The sequence below is a fragment of the Castor canadensis genome, chromosome 9 (genome assembly GCF_047511655.1).
Source record: "Castor canadensis chromosome 9, mCasCan1.hap1v2, whole genome shotgun sequence".
Classification (NCBI taxonomy): domain Eukaryota; kingdom Metazoa; phylum Chordata; class Mammalia; order Rodentia; family Castoridae; genus Castor; species Castor canadensis.
The window spans coordinates 35,463,888-35,478,431 of NC_133394.1; the positions used below are offsets into that span (position 1 = coordinate 35,463,888).

At 41.2% G+C, this 14,544-nt stretch overlaps 1 protein-coding gene across 1 annotated transcript in view; it reads right to left on the reverse strand.

Moving 5' to 3' along the window:
- Nucleotides 1-8,239, reverse strand: part of Slc39a8 (solute carrier family 39 member 8) — a 79,357-nt gene extending 71,118 nt beyond the window's left edge. The window contains exon 1 of the mRNA XM_074041441.1: nucleotides 8,017-8,239. Within this exon, the coding sequence (XP_073897542.1) occupies nucleotides 8,017-8,235 (219 nt within the window). The 5' untranslated portion in view covers nucleotides 8,236-8,239. The remainder of the gene's footprint in view (nucleotides 1-8,016) is intronic.
- Nucleotides 8,240-14,544: the final 6,305 nt, after the last annotated feature.

Below are 14,544 nucleotides of genomic sequence, written 5' to 3' on the forward strand. Positions count from 1 at the left end.
AACTGGAGAAAATCATTCTGAGCAAGGTTAGCCAGGCTCTGAAGACCAAAAATTGTATGTTCTCCCTCATATGCGGACATTAGATCAAGGGCAAATACAGCAAAGGGATTGGACTTTGGTCACATGACAAGGGGAGAGGACACAAGGGAGGTATGAGGATAGGTAAGAAACCCAGAAAAACATGATAGTATTTGATGTCCTCAATGCAAAGTAACTAATGCAGAAACTTCAAAGCAACAGAAGCCAATAGGAGAAGGGGACCAGGAACCAGAGAAAAGGTCAGTTCGAGCAGAATCAACTTAGAATGTAACACATATGTACATGAAAGCAATGCGAGGAATCTCCCTATATAACTATCTTTATCTCAACTAGCAAAAAACCCTTTGTCTTTCTTATTATTGCTTATGTCTGCTCTTCAACAAAATTAGAGATAAGGGCAGAACAGGTTCTGCCTGGAAGCAAGGGGAGGGGGAGAATGGGAGAGAAACATGGAGGTTTCTCTCATACTTAAAGTCCATCCAGAGAAGAAAGAATTATGCTCAATGTGTTGTCTCTGAGAAAAATGCATCCTATGAAAGAGAATAAAAGAATTTTTATCCTATAACAGAGAATTCATGAAACTCATGGGAAATGCAGACTGTGACTAAAAGTGCAGACACATTTGGTACAGTAGATGTTCAGTTAATATATATTTTAAAAACAAAACTAGATAAGGAGAATTGACTGAATTGCAAATCTTCCATGAAGCATTCTCAACCCAAGAGGATACTTCACCCTTCTAAACTAGGAGTACATGCTATCTGGTATTTCTTGTGTTTGGTTGGGTGGGTGGGTTTTTTGGTGGGGAGGGGATCTTACTATGTAGTTCAGGCTGACCTCAAATACATGATTCTCCTGTCTCAGACTCACAGGTTTGAGGATTATAGGTGCTGGAATTACAGGCATGCACCACCATGCCTGACTTACCTAGTATTCTTTGACAGCTATACATGGCCTTGTGATATGTCTTATATGCTTGCTTTGTTGATTACTTAACTACTATAACTTTACATCACATTACTTTTCACAAACTTGCTTTTTTATTTCCTAATTGTACATAAAGGTCTCTGAAGGTGGAACAGGTTCTGCCTCCCTAGGAGGGTGTGTTGGTACCAGCGGGAGGGGGAAGATGGCTGGGAAAGGGGGTAGGTACACATGTATGTAAATGCAAAATTGACACCTGTTGAAACCATTTCAGGAATGGAGGGGGAAGAGATAAAGGAGAGCAGTGAAGGCTGTGAATCCAAGTGTGACATATTTGATACATTGTAAGAGCTTCTGTAAATGCTACAATGTACCCCCACCCAGCACCACAATAAAAAAAATTATTTACACTAAAAAAAGAAAAAAGATCTCTGAGGAGTCTGAGGGCAAAGGCCAGTCATCATCACTATGGTCCTTAGAGAACCAGTATTGTTCCCTTTATGTGACTAAGCAAAACAGTCATATAACTGATTGATGATTAGTTACTTCTGTCCATAGTTCAAAACAAGAGGTAATGGTTGACCTGGCTAGAGAAAGTATATTTTTTTAGACTATAACCCAAAAAATATATACATACTACAACCGAGTATTTAAGATTGCACAGGATTTCACTACTTACTCAATGACATTGGTCCAATTACTTAACCTCTTTGTGCCACATTTCCTTCTGTAAAATGAAGACAATAATGGTACCTTTATCATAGGACTGTCCATATAACAGGTAAGATGACGAAAAGAGTTGTTTCACATAGTAAAAGGTTAGTAAATCCTAGCTATAATTACTTATGATAAATACAAAAGGGTCCACATGACTCCTAGATAGTGAATAAAAAAGCACACTTGGGGGTTAGATATAGAAATAATAAGAAGCATTTTCCTATACAGGTTCTAGTCACACACACTATCAAAGCAAAGTGAATCTTGACATCACAGTCAAATGAAAAAGACTTGAGATACAATCAACACACTCTACACAGTCAACTAATGTGTGAGTGATACAATAGATAAGATGAGGGCTTGTCCTGGACAATACTTGACACCCTTCTCCTGTGTCACCATTCCAGTTTCTCATCTGAACAAGCAGGTTGGAAGACATTCCTGGCAGGTTTACTCCTACCATGTCTCAACACAGAAAGGCCGAAAAAGAAAAGAAAAAACAGATGTTCTTTATCTCCTCCATCCACAGTCAGTGTGACCTAGAACGTTTATCCTCATATGCCTACCATTGCCCTCACCTAAGGAAAAAAATGTAACAGATGACAACAAGCAATGTACACAGTGTACATGTCGCGACCCCCAAATCCTCACACACACACACACACACACACACACACACACACACCTCTGTTTACTACATACTGCTAGCCTGGCCATCCATTGATATGAGACAGGAGTCATCTTACTGCCTTTAGCTCTAGCATCACAGGGCTAGAGGATAATGAAAGAAAACATTTAACAATATTTAAAAGATTACAAACCAAGCACAAGTGGCTCACCACAACAGCAAGCCTACTTGGGAAGCTGAGATCCTGGAGGATCATGGTTTGAAGCCAACCCAGACCCCCCCCTACCAAAAAAGAAAAAAAAAAAAAACCAGTCCATGAGATTTCATCTCAACCAATAGCTGGGTGCAGTGACACATGCACCTGTCATCCCAGATATACAGGAAGCTGAGATCAGGAGGATCATGGTTCTAGGCCAGCCCAAGGGAAAACAGTTCATTAGACAGTATCTCAACAGATCATCCCAGCTATGGCAGGAAACAGAAAAATACAAGGACCTCAGTCCAGGTGAACCTAAGCAAAAGCAAGACTCTATCTCAAAAATAACCAGAGCAAAAAGGGGCTGGAGATGTTGGCTAATGTGGTAGATAATCTGCCTAGCACATGAGAAGTCCTGAGTTCAAACTCCAGTACTACCAAAAAAAAAAAAAAAAAACAAAACTGTAGTAGAGGGCTGGGGGTGTAGCTCAGTGGTAGAGCACTAAAGTGCTTGCCTATTATGCGTGAAGCCCAGCACTAGATGGATAGATGGATGAATGAATAGACAATGCTGGCCTTTGAGACTTTTGTGTACTCTTCATCCATGCTTGCTCCTCCAAAAGGCTCTAGAGGCAAAGCTTTTATGTTACCTTCTGACTATCTCCAGATTGAAGTGGTCATGATATCTCATGCAATTCACTGCAGCTGCATGTGCTTAGTTTCCATCTTAACCCACTCCATACATCCACACCCCACTGTCAGATTCATTTTTGAAAACAAGTCTGATTGTGTCCCACTTTTGTTAGTAGTTCTTTAATCAAACATAAATCTTTCGATCATACATTATAGTCACATGTGTATATGGCCTATCTCTTCTAATAAATTCTAAATGTGAGTACCCAAATCATCTTACTCATCTTAAACAATCTTTACTCTTAAATAAAAAAATTTCTAAGGAAAGCTGGTCATGGTAGAGCACATCTCTAATTCTATCACTTGGGAGGATAAGGCTAGAGAATTGAGAGTTTGAGGCTGAAGGACTGAGAGTCTGGGCTACATGACCAGATCCTGTCAGAAAAAAAAAAAATCAAACAACAAAAATGCCTAATGAATGCATGTTACGAACTAGGCTCTATATCAACCCCTACATAGAGGATTCAGGTCATTCCCTTCTATTTGTTTAAAATCTACTGGGGCGGAGAGGAAAGTGGTAGGGTGCACAGCCACATGAACAGAAAATTGTAATACATATAAAACTATATATATATAGTAATAAAATTGATACATATATTATATTATGTTTATGCAGGCATCAATTAATATAGGATCACATAGAAGGGACTCCAACTGAACTCCTGGGCAAAACAAAAAAGTCTTCTCAGAAGAAGTAATGCTTAAACTAATACCTGAGCAGGTGCATATGGTGGCAAAGAATAACACTCAAGAAATATACAGAAACTATTTCATTAAAAGGCTCTTCAGCCATTGTAAGGCACTTGAAGTTTAGGGACTACCATACAGCTCAGTGGTAGGGAACTTGCCCACCACGTGAGAGGCCCTGGGCTTGATCCCCAACACTGCAATAAATAAATAAATAAATGAAGTGTTTGAAGTTTATCTTGAAGGGATTAGATTGTTTTAATTAGATGAGTGATGTAATCAGCTTTGTAATTTAAAAAGAGCAGTCAAATTAAAGTGTAGTAATCAGTCAAAATGTTTGTCAAACAGGTGAATAGTTAATTGACAGTAACATAATAAAAATATTTCAGGACATGGGATCTGAATGCTGGTCTTTGTGGTCATACAAAGAGGGAAAGTGATACTAAAGCCTCACAGCACTGCAGTCTGGCATAGAGCATGTCAGTTAGTTTCAAACAGGATTGAAAAAAACGAAGAAAACAAAATTCAAAAATTCAGGAAATGGAGAACTCTGTCAATCAGTATTGATTATGATGGCTAGAAAGTTTTTGTGACAGAATTTAACTAGGATTTTACAAAACCTAGCCTTTTTTTGAATGTAGATGTTGAAGGAGAGATCCAAGGAAAAGCAGGATGTTCTAGCTGGAGGCAGGACAGGTCCAAGGAAGATAATGAACTAAGAAGTGCTTGAGCAAAAGCATATGGGAAATTCACAGAAGAGTGAATAGTTTAGCTTAGTGGATGCCACGTCTGGAAAGGTAGGTTAATACAAGGTGAGCAGGGCCTGGAATGCCAAGCTAAAGATTTGATTTCAGTAGAGAAAAGACAGTTTTTGGAGGGTTTTTGAAAGAAAGAATACTGTACTACTTTCAGGACAACTGAATATGAATTCAAAAACGTCAAAAAATAGGGTGCAGGCAACAGGGTAAGAGTAGGAAAGGAATGTAAAGGAAAAAACTAAGATGTAGGAGACGGCTGAAGATATAGCAAAAGAAGTTAGTAAAGAGAAGATGAAGGGTAAGGTGGAGAGAAGAATGGAAAACAAAGGTCGCCTCACAATCCAACCTACCACCTGCTCCAGCAGCTCACTAATCTTGTTGGGAGCCAGAATGTTTGAATGGAGGCATTCCCAGAGCTCAGTGTGGTAATTTGGAGAGTGAGGATCTTTTCCTTATTATCAGGCTATTTAACCAGTGTCCACAGAAAAGAACCCAGAGATAAGGTGCTTGAGAGAGGAAATAAAAGGAAAGAATGAGCAAGGAACAGATGAGGAAACAAAAGACAGTACCTTAACTCTCCTGGGTTTGTCATCCATGGGTAATCTGACATCTGGGGCTCCCTTCTGTATTCTAGGCACTTCCCTAGATAGATCAGATCCCTAGGCCAGTCATGCGGCCCCCGAAATCCATTTAGCTAAAAAGGGCTCCCTTTTTCTTTGTCTTTAGGGTTACCTCTTCTATCTAACTTTCAGTACCCTCAGTAGCTATAAGAAGCAAAATAATAAAGTGAAATATTCTATTTAATTGTTTCCACTTTGGATTCAGGTTGCTTTGATTTTCCAACCACTTATGGCCCAACTGGTAGAGCGACTGCCTAGGAATTCTGAAAGAAAAAAAAAAAGAAGAAGAAATTTTTCCAAAATTTACCTGAGAGAAACTGACCAAATATATACCAGAGCACTCCTTCAAAAGAACAACGCCCTTTGTAGGAAAATCTTGAAGAAGATTCAATAAATTCTGGCTCATAGAAATAAATTAAACATTCTCTGTCTTTTTCAAAGTCAGAAAATTAAGCTGCTCACAACAAACCATGCATCGTTTATTCCACTCTATGGCAGGTAAGGAAACTGAAGTTGCATTCTTTCAAGTACAAACACATTAAAGGCCCCAAATTTTATTTCAAATTTGATGGTTTTATGCTGGCGCATACATGAATACCTTGGCTCAAGTGTATCAGTCACCAGCAAATTAATGGATTCTTCAAGATTAGCATTGTCAGTTGTCATCATTTAACCAATGATTATTATTTTCACTAAAACTTCTTAGAACTTCAAGTGGCTGTTTGTCAGGCCTGATTAAGTAGTGAGTTTTCCTTGGACTCCCATTGTTTCCAACCTAATTATGGGCTTCTTCCTGCCTCTTTTTGATGCCCACAGTGGTCACTAAAACTTCTTAGAACTTCAAGTGGCTGTTTTTCAGGCCTGATTAAGTAGTGAGTTTTCATTGGACTCCCATTGTTTCCAACCTAATTATGGGCTTCTTCCTGCCTCTTTTTGATGCCCACAGTGGTCAAATGAGAGTAGTTAATATGCAAACTTGGGAATGAGAAATAAGATGTTAACTTACAAATAATTTACCTCTTGTGACATCCTATTCTACCTGCTAATAAACTAAGAATCATATTGCTAGTAATGTAACCAGTTTTCTTAAATAACTTATACACACTTTCCACTGTCTTTGCAAAGGTAGCTTGGGGGTCTTTGGTCCCTTTAAATGCACTTCCAGACACTGCAAGATAAGGATACTATTTAAGCCGAAACCGTGTGTCAGCTATAGATAGGCAGCTTCAAGTCAAGTCCCTAACCTTTCCAAGCATATGACCACACCTACCAAGAAATAGTGGAGCTGGCTCAGATCTCCACCCCACACACACACTTGAAAAGAAGACAATAGGAGTAGCCCACAAAATATTTAGGCATTTATAAACCTTACTTTCTAAAATATAAATATAACATATGGGCATTTCAGTCTTTCTAACATATCATTTCTCAGACGTTAAACCAAATATAACAACAACCAAGGTACCAGAACTGCAACAAGTTTACCAAAAAATCTGCAGAAAATGACTGCAAAACTCTTCTAAGTCAAAGAAAGATGGCTTCTGACACTCCATGCCATCAGAAATTCTACTTCTTGAGTTTTATACATTTTAATTGAGCTATTAGTAACAACAATAACAAAAAAAAAAAAACCCAACCTACCTATAAAGCCCTTAGAGAGGAATGTATCTGATTAAAGTTCCCAATTGTAATTTAAGGTCAGATTCATTGAGAAATGCTGCATTTCAAAGAGTGGAGTATAGTAATACAGAATTTCCCAAATATGTTGAGCCACAAAAACTTTTCCTAGCAAACGATCATTGCTCAAAAGTGATAAGTAATATGGAAAGTACCTCTTTCTGCTATTTAATATCAATCATCAATCAGACAGGTATAGAAAGGGGGGAAAAATCAAAGCATTGGTTTGATGAGTCTCCCCAGCTCCAGGACTCCTGCAGTGCTGGGAGATGACACCCAGGCCCTCCAGCATTCCAGGCAAGCCCTCTGTCACGGTATCATATCCCCAGCCCTGGGACAGGTATGATTTTTAGTTGCCTTTTAGGTAGTTTTAGGCTGTCCTTAAGCCCAGGGTATTACTAAATGACTAGGTAATACAGTGCACATATACTGAGTATGAATTTTTTATTCTGTTGAATGAATTTTAGAATCAAACACTCGACCTGACAGATGACAAGATCCTAACACTGCAAACCCAGTCTACCACCAACTGTGATCTGGGTCTCTAGGTGTCCTCAGTATCCCCATCTGTACAATATGCACCCTCCGTTCTAAATGCCTCAGCTAGAAACTACATTATATCTCGTTTTTTAAGTGGGAGTGGTTACCCACCCGACAACTGTGAATGAGGGTGGCATGTGACATGTTCTTTCTGCTATCTTAGTAGTGAGTTAAGTAAGCCGCTATCTCTCTGGCAAGTTTTAAATCCACACCGCTCCTATCTAAAACGCATGCTCTCGACTACTTCATCAACTTTTCTATAAAACCGTAGAGCCACAGCCTCTGACGGCTCAGCTCAGCCGTCATAAAAGGGAGACTCCTGGCTACCAAATCCCTTCCCAGTAGTCCTTTAACCCTGGTTAACTAGCCCGGTTTAGGGAAAATCAAGTGCCACCAATCAGTTACCAACTCATCCTTGAAAAGAGTAAGGAAATCCTTCTGCACTTGTTCGGCATAAGCCCAGTTCATATCCAAATGAAAACGCACGTCACCACCCCCAGTAGGAAAGGGCGGCCCAGGGCAGGCGGGCGGTGGTACCTGGTTGAAGTGCAGCTGGCTGAGCTCCGGGGCGCCCTTGTGGGGCGCGTCTCCCAGCTGCTCCAGCAGGACCCCGAGCTGCGTGGCCGACAGGCTCCGATTCTCGCCGAACACGCTCAGCACATCCTCGCTGAAGGCGAGCCCTGGCCCCTCCGCCGCCGCGCCCAGACCGGTGGCCGCCAGCAGCAGGAGCCCCGCCACCGCCCGGCCGGGAGCCATCGTGGCCCCGGCTGCCCCTCAAGGGCGAGCGACCGGCTGGCGCCCGCAGCGACCCACGCGGGGACACTGGCGTCGGAGTCCAAGGTGCGCGCGTCCGAGTTAGCGCGGCGCCGGGCGCCCCTGGTCCTCTGCAGCCTTAAGAAGCGTGGCAGCCCGAGACCTTCGGGACATTGAAGTGGTAGCGCAGCCCCGCGAAACGGATAGTCAGAGTGGCCCCTCCGGGCCTCCTGCAAAGCCTGAGATAAAGGGGACAAAAGAGGACAGAGATAAAGGCCAGTCGGCCACCAGCCGGCCAGTTCCAGGAGCGCTGCGTGGCCAGAACCTCGAATGCCCGGCCCGGGCATGAGGCCAGCTGCCAGGGAGCCGGGGTTTGCAAAGGTCCCAGGATTTGCGTACAGTGTGGTGACACATGCTCCTCCCGGATATACAGCCCCAAACCGCGCCACTCTTTAGGAAGAACTAAAACCACGCTGACTGTACAACCCTACCTCCTCTTCCTGTCTTTCTGCTTTATTCCTTCCGCAGCAAACTTAGAAGGATTAAGACGCGGAGTCCCCAACGGGCTGCAGAAAAAGGCCTCTTTGGAGTCCGGGGTTGGGGCGTCTAAAGAGGACCCTCCCTCTCCTAGGATCGCTTTCTAGGCTTGGCAAATAAATAGGAAGGATTCGCTAGCCTCTCACCTCTCCTATCTGTTCCTGTCACTGAGTCAGTCTCTCTCTCTCTCTCTCTCTCTCTCTCTCTCTCTCTCTCTCTCTCTCTCTCTCTCTCTCTCTCTCTCCCTTTCCTTTATCTCGATCTCTCTCAGTCTCTCCTTTATCTCTGGTTCGCTGGGAACCTCTGGGATCTGGCCCTGAGCCCTTTACTGATAAGAGGGAGCGGGCCCTGTCCCCGCCTCCGTAGCACGTGGTGACAGTCCCCCAGGATGAACTCCCGCGCCCGTCCACGTCGGGGCGCAGAGCCGCTGCTTTTCCTCATGGTCTGCTTTTCTCAGCTCAGTGGTGCCCACTCCCGACTCTCTCCTGAGCGTTACCTGGCGGCAGCCACCTCCACATTGGGGTCCTTAGCCCGTTTTCTGATATCAGTGATCCACTTCCTGGAATGGAGTCTAAAGCCCCCTGCATTGTCTGAGAGAGTAACAGGAATTGCTTTTTTTGTGTCACTTCTTAAAATCAGAGGAGAAAGAGGAAACCAAATCAGTAGCATGATGGCGGGCTAGCTGAGCCAGCACTACCCAAACCGGCCCTTCCTGACGCCGCTCGGGATATCCGCCGATCACAAGGAATGTTTATTTGTTCAGATGAAGGTTTAAGGAAAGCTGATTTAGGTGTGAGGTCAACTAGTCTGTGTAAAATGAATGTAGTGTTTGGGGACAAAGGTTGTGTCTGGTAGATGTGACCGTCATAAATAAAGTGAAACCCTGCTTTGCTGTTAGATGGCCAAAGGAAAAAATCAAAGTGTTTTCATCAAGGGAATGTACAGCATCCTAAAATAGCAAGTTTAAAAAGACACAGTAAGTCTGACAAGGACAAAGAGAATCAGAGCTTCTTGAGGAATTTAGGGACATAACTGTAGAAGAAAGAGAGAGGGAGAGAATATTCCAGGAGGATGAGGATGTAGGTGGACACAACTGAAGGGCTGTCATGTGGAAGAGGACTTATATTCTGTCCAAAGGGCAGAAGTCAGTGGGATCAAGACAAAGTCACTATGAGGAAGGTTTCTGCAGAACCATAGTCACAGCCATAATACAGAGGTAATGGTTTCTCTGTGGCTGAAAATGATTTCAAATCAACCTGGACCACCTACAACTACCTAGTACAAAGACTCCTGCCTTGAAAGGAGATTGGTTAAATCACCTTGAGAATGTGTTCCTTTCATTTCTAAAATCTGCACATTCAGTAACATTAATTTATAAAAATACATTGACACTCAAAAGGCAAATATTTCACTTAAGTGCCAAAAGTGACTTAATGTCACCGGTGAGCTCTTTACTCACTGGGCTGGGAGACTCTTGAAGCCCTTTATTGGATTTTTTAAATATAGTGTTTGTTGTCTCTTTTTCCTTTTGACCTCCTTGATTCAAGGTGACGTTGGGAAACTAATGAGTGCTTCAAATGGTTAATCTACACCCAATGAGTGACTCAATTCTAGCTTCTCCACAAGCTGTTGATTAAGTTATGTATTGGAATGCTCAGTAAATGTAACTAATAATACAAATGTTGCATTGTGTATTTTCTTTAAAATATAACTTATTTATGAATCATTCATGTCTACACACATTCATTTTGGCAAAGTTTCAACCCTATAAAACAATAAACAGTAAAATAAATAATAACCTTTTACCAACTTTATCAAATAGAGTTAGCATGAAATTAAGAGAAAGTATTCAGAAAATTACAAGTTACTAACTAGCAAATAAGTAAGGCTGATTTCTAGATTTCTTACCTTAATAAACTATGAACACCAAAGTACTACTAGGGTATGTCTTGGGGACCAAAAAATGGCATTCTGTCAGTGATTGCAGTTGCTGTAAACCCAGCAATTTAGGAAGCATGAGATATGGGAGGGTCTCTGTTAAAGGCTAGTCTAGCTAAAAGTTTTACAGACCCTATCTAGAAGAAAAAGCAGGCATAGTGGTACACGTCTTTAATTCCAGCTGCATGGGGATGAAGATAGGAGAATCTCCCTCCAAAGCTGACCCTAGAAATTTGTAAGACCTATCCAAAAAATAAACTAAAGTAAAAAGATCTGAAAGTATGGTTCAAGTGGTACAGTTCTGGCCTAACAAGCACAAGGCCCAGAGTTCAAACCCCAATACTGGAAAAAAAGTATAATAATGCTAGTGGTTCATGCCTGTAATCTTACTTACTTGGAAGACTCAGATTGGGACGATGGTAGTTTGAGGCCAGCCCAGGCAAATAGTTCTGGGGATCCCATCTCCTCATCTCCAAAATAACCAGAGCAAATGGACCGAAGGTGTGGCTCAAGCAGCAGAGCTCCTGCTTTGCAAGTGTGAAGCCCTGAATTCAAACCCCAGTCCAACCAAAAACAAAAACACAAACAAACAAAAAAAGAGGTATAATGCATTAAATATATTTTTCTTAGAAATCTGCCTGAAAAGTCAAACACTTTTAAATGATAATGATTAGATTAGCTTGTCAAGAACATTGTCCAGAAGTTTTGTAAGATGTTCTTTCTCTCTCTCTCTCTCTGACTCAGCCACCTGGGAAACCTGGAAAAATCATTTAACTTACCCAGGATTCAGTTCCCTCATCTATTACATGATAATTAGGACATAGCATCAAGAATCCATTCCTGTCTTTTAATTTCTAAATGTCTAATTTAGAATTCATCTATCAGAACAAAATATGAAACACTTAGAAATCAAAGTTTAATTCTCCAGCTAAAAGGATGGTTAGTTAAAACTTCAAATCTTACTTTTTCTTTATAACTTCACATTTTTCTCAGTTTAAATCCTTTTGGTACTATGGCAAACAAGGAGCAATTTCACTTTTTAAAGACTTTTCTGCATGTATGTCATTGTGGAAAGACTAATAAAGAAATCTAAAAGAAGGCATATCCCTTCGTTTTTTTTGCCCCTTCTCTTCCTTTGCTTTCTAGTCCTAGAATCATTAGGTAGAACATAGCACAATAGTATCTATATGGAAGAGAGCACCCGTGGCCCAAGCTGGAACTTGGGTAAGAGGAGAAGGGCATCCAAGCGGGAGGGAAAAGGTGTGGGCAATTACAGCCCAAGCAAGGTCATGAAGGTGTCCAGATTGGGGATAGGACATGGGAAATCCAAGAAAGTATCCCTAGTCAAAAAGGTATGCACAGTACCCCAGCATAGTCTCTACAAGCTCAAGGTGGATGAGGGGAGCATGTTTCTCAGTATGGCTGATCAGAGCACACCAGGCAAAGCAGTGGCCTGGTCTGGGCTGCCAGAACCTAGCCAGAAAGAAAGGCATCCATGGGTCCAGAAGAGAAAAAGAGGCAACCGGTATGGAAATTCAGAGCTTGAGTATGTAATGCAGACAGCCATTTTTGACAGTGGCCATGCACAGAATGACAGAGCTGGACAAGGGGGGAAAGACAACCCTAAAGAACAGTAGCATGAAGTATTAGGCTCTGAACGTGAGGGGAGCAGCCTGCTATGGGACGTCAGAACCCAAGGAGGTAAGGAAGGAATCAAGGGTAAGGGGATGCAGCAGAAGTAGATTAAGTATACATAAGGGAATTTGTTAAACAAGTAACTACATTACAGATTAGAGTAGTCAATTTTCTCACTGCCAGAGAAGGGAATTGCAAATGTGGAGGAGGAGAAAACTAGAACGAACCTGGTGATCTTGGGTTGAAATTGGAGATATCAGTGTCAATTAACAGTGTCTACTACAAAGAAGCAGGTACATAGAGTTGTGAATAATTCCTAGCTATGTCCACAGAGAAGGCCTGGAAACCACGCCCACAGCAAGGAGCCTACCAGGGCCCTGAAGTTGCCTTGTAAATACCACTCTCCACTAAAGGGAATCAGAACTCCTTACAGAAAGGCTGACTGCAGGACCACGCACGCAAAGACAAAATGACCCTAGACTATCTTGTGCTTGAAAGCGAGGAAGTAGATAAGGTCCAAGAATGTAAGAAATACATATATAATTATTCCAGCATCAGATCAGCTTATACTTACATGATTCCAAAAGGGGAAAAAAAGTATTTTTGTTGTGCTTCCAATTTTTCTTTAAGGTTATAATTGCTTCAGAATGTGAAAAATAAAACATTGAATACTAGTAAGAAAAAGAAAAAGTTCTTGAAACAAAATACATTGGAAGTAAAACTAAAATTTTCCTACAGTGTCAACTTCATAAACTTCAGTGAAATTACTTTCCTCATTAATAAGTACATTTAGCGTTTACATCATGATGCATACTGTCTGGGAATGCAGAGTGAAAAGACGTATCTTTGGCTGAGGATGAAGTTCAGCAGTTGAGATCTTGCCTAATGTGCACCAGGACCTTGGTTCAATCCCCAGCACCACCAAAAAAAAACCAAACAAACGAAAAACTGATACTATTTTAACTTTAAGAAGCGTGGATTACACATTAGAGAGAAGTGAGATGGTTGCACTAGTGGACATTTTAAAGGTTGCAGTGGAGTTTAACATGTGCCCTGAGCTCAACCTCAGCAACACACACACACACACACACACACACACACACACACACATACACACACAATTGCAGTGAAGAGATATGGGAATACTTATGTCTGCAGATTGTACAGTTAATTCACAGAGCAGGTAACCCTTGAGCTTAAGCTTGAAGGATAAGTAAAAATTTGACAGAAAGGCAAGAAGTGGAGGCACATTCCAAAAGGAAATGGTAAATAATAAGCCCTGAGAGACTGTCGAGAGCAAAAAACTATGAGAGACTTCTTAGATCTAGAGATCCTGAAGCATAAAAAGGCAGGGTTCCATAGAATCGCAAAAGCCTCAGTGGTCCACTGGATCACGAATGTCTAGTGATACACCCAAAAGATTCCTTAGGCTCGTCTTTGGACCCCCTCAGTGAGTTTAAAGCTTCCTAGTTCCTGTATTATCAATATCAAGTAATAGTCATTTTATTACCAAAAATATAGCAACCTAAAATGCTCAAATGAAAGCAAGATAATGACTTTAGCTAGATCATACATGTCTGTTCAGCCACCACTGCCAGAGACAATGTAAGTAAGAATCAGATTTCTGCAAGGCCTCTCTGAATGTAATTTTTAATCTATAAAATGGGGATTAAAGTAATATCTGCTCAATTTATGTCATTGAATAACTGTGAAAATCAGATGTGATAAGATACATAAAAGAACCCTCTACCAACTATACAACGGAACATAGGAATTCTCCTAAGCTGAAATGGTAGGTTAATACAACCTGTGTAAGAAGCCTAGCAAACTGCCAATGAGAAAAGAGCAAGAATAATATCTTAGAACAAAGACTGCTTTATATCTAACAAAATTCTTGAGGGCTTTTTTTTTTCTTTTCTAGGAAATTAAAGCACTAATCAGAGACAGATAGAACCACAGATAACATTGTGGCCAATACAGTCATTTCATAAGAAAGGAAAAGAAGGCTTAGGAGACATGGTAAAGAAACACGTTTAGGCTGGAACATAGCCCTAAACTGTCTTTTCCATCTTACCACCATAAACACCAGCCAGTGTTTCAAGGATAATGTAAGTTGAGTATTCCTTATCTGAAATGCTTAGGACCAGCAGTGTTTCAGATATGGGATTTTTTTTTCAGACTTTGGAATTTTGCATATAGGTA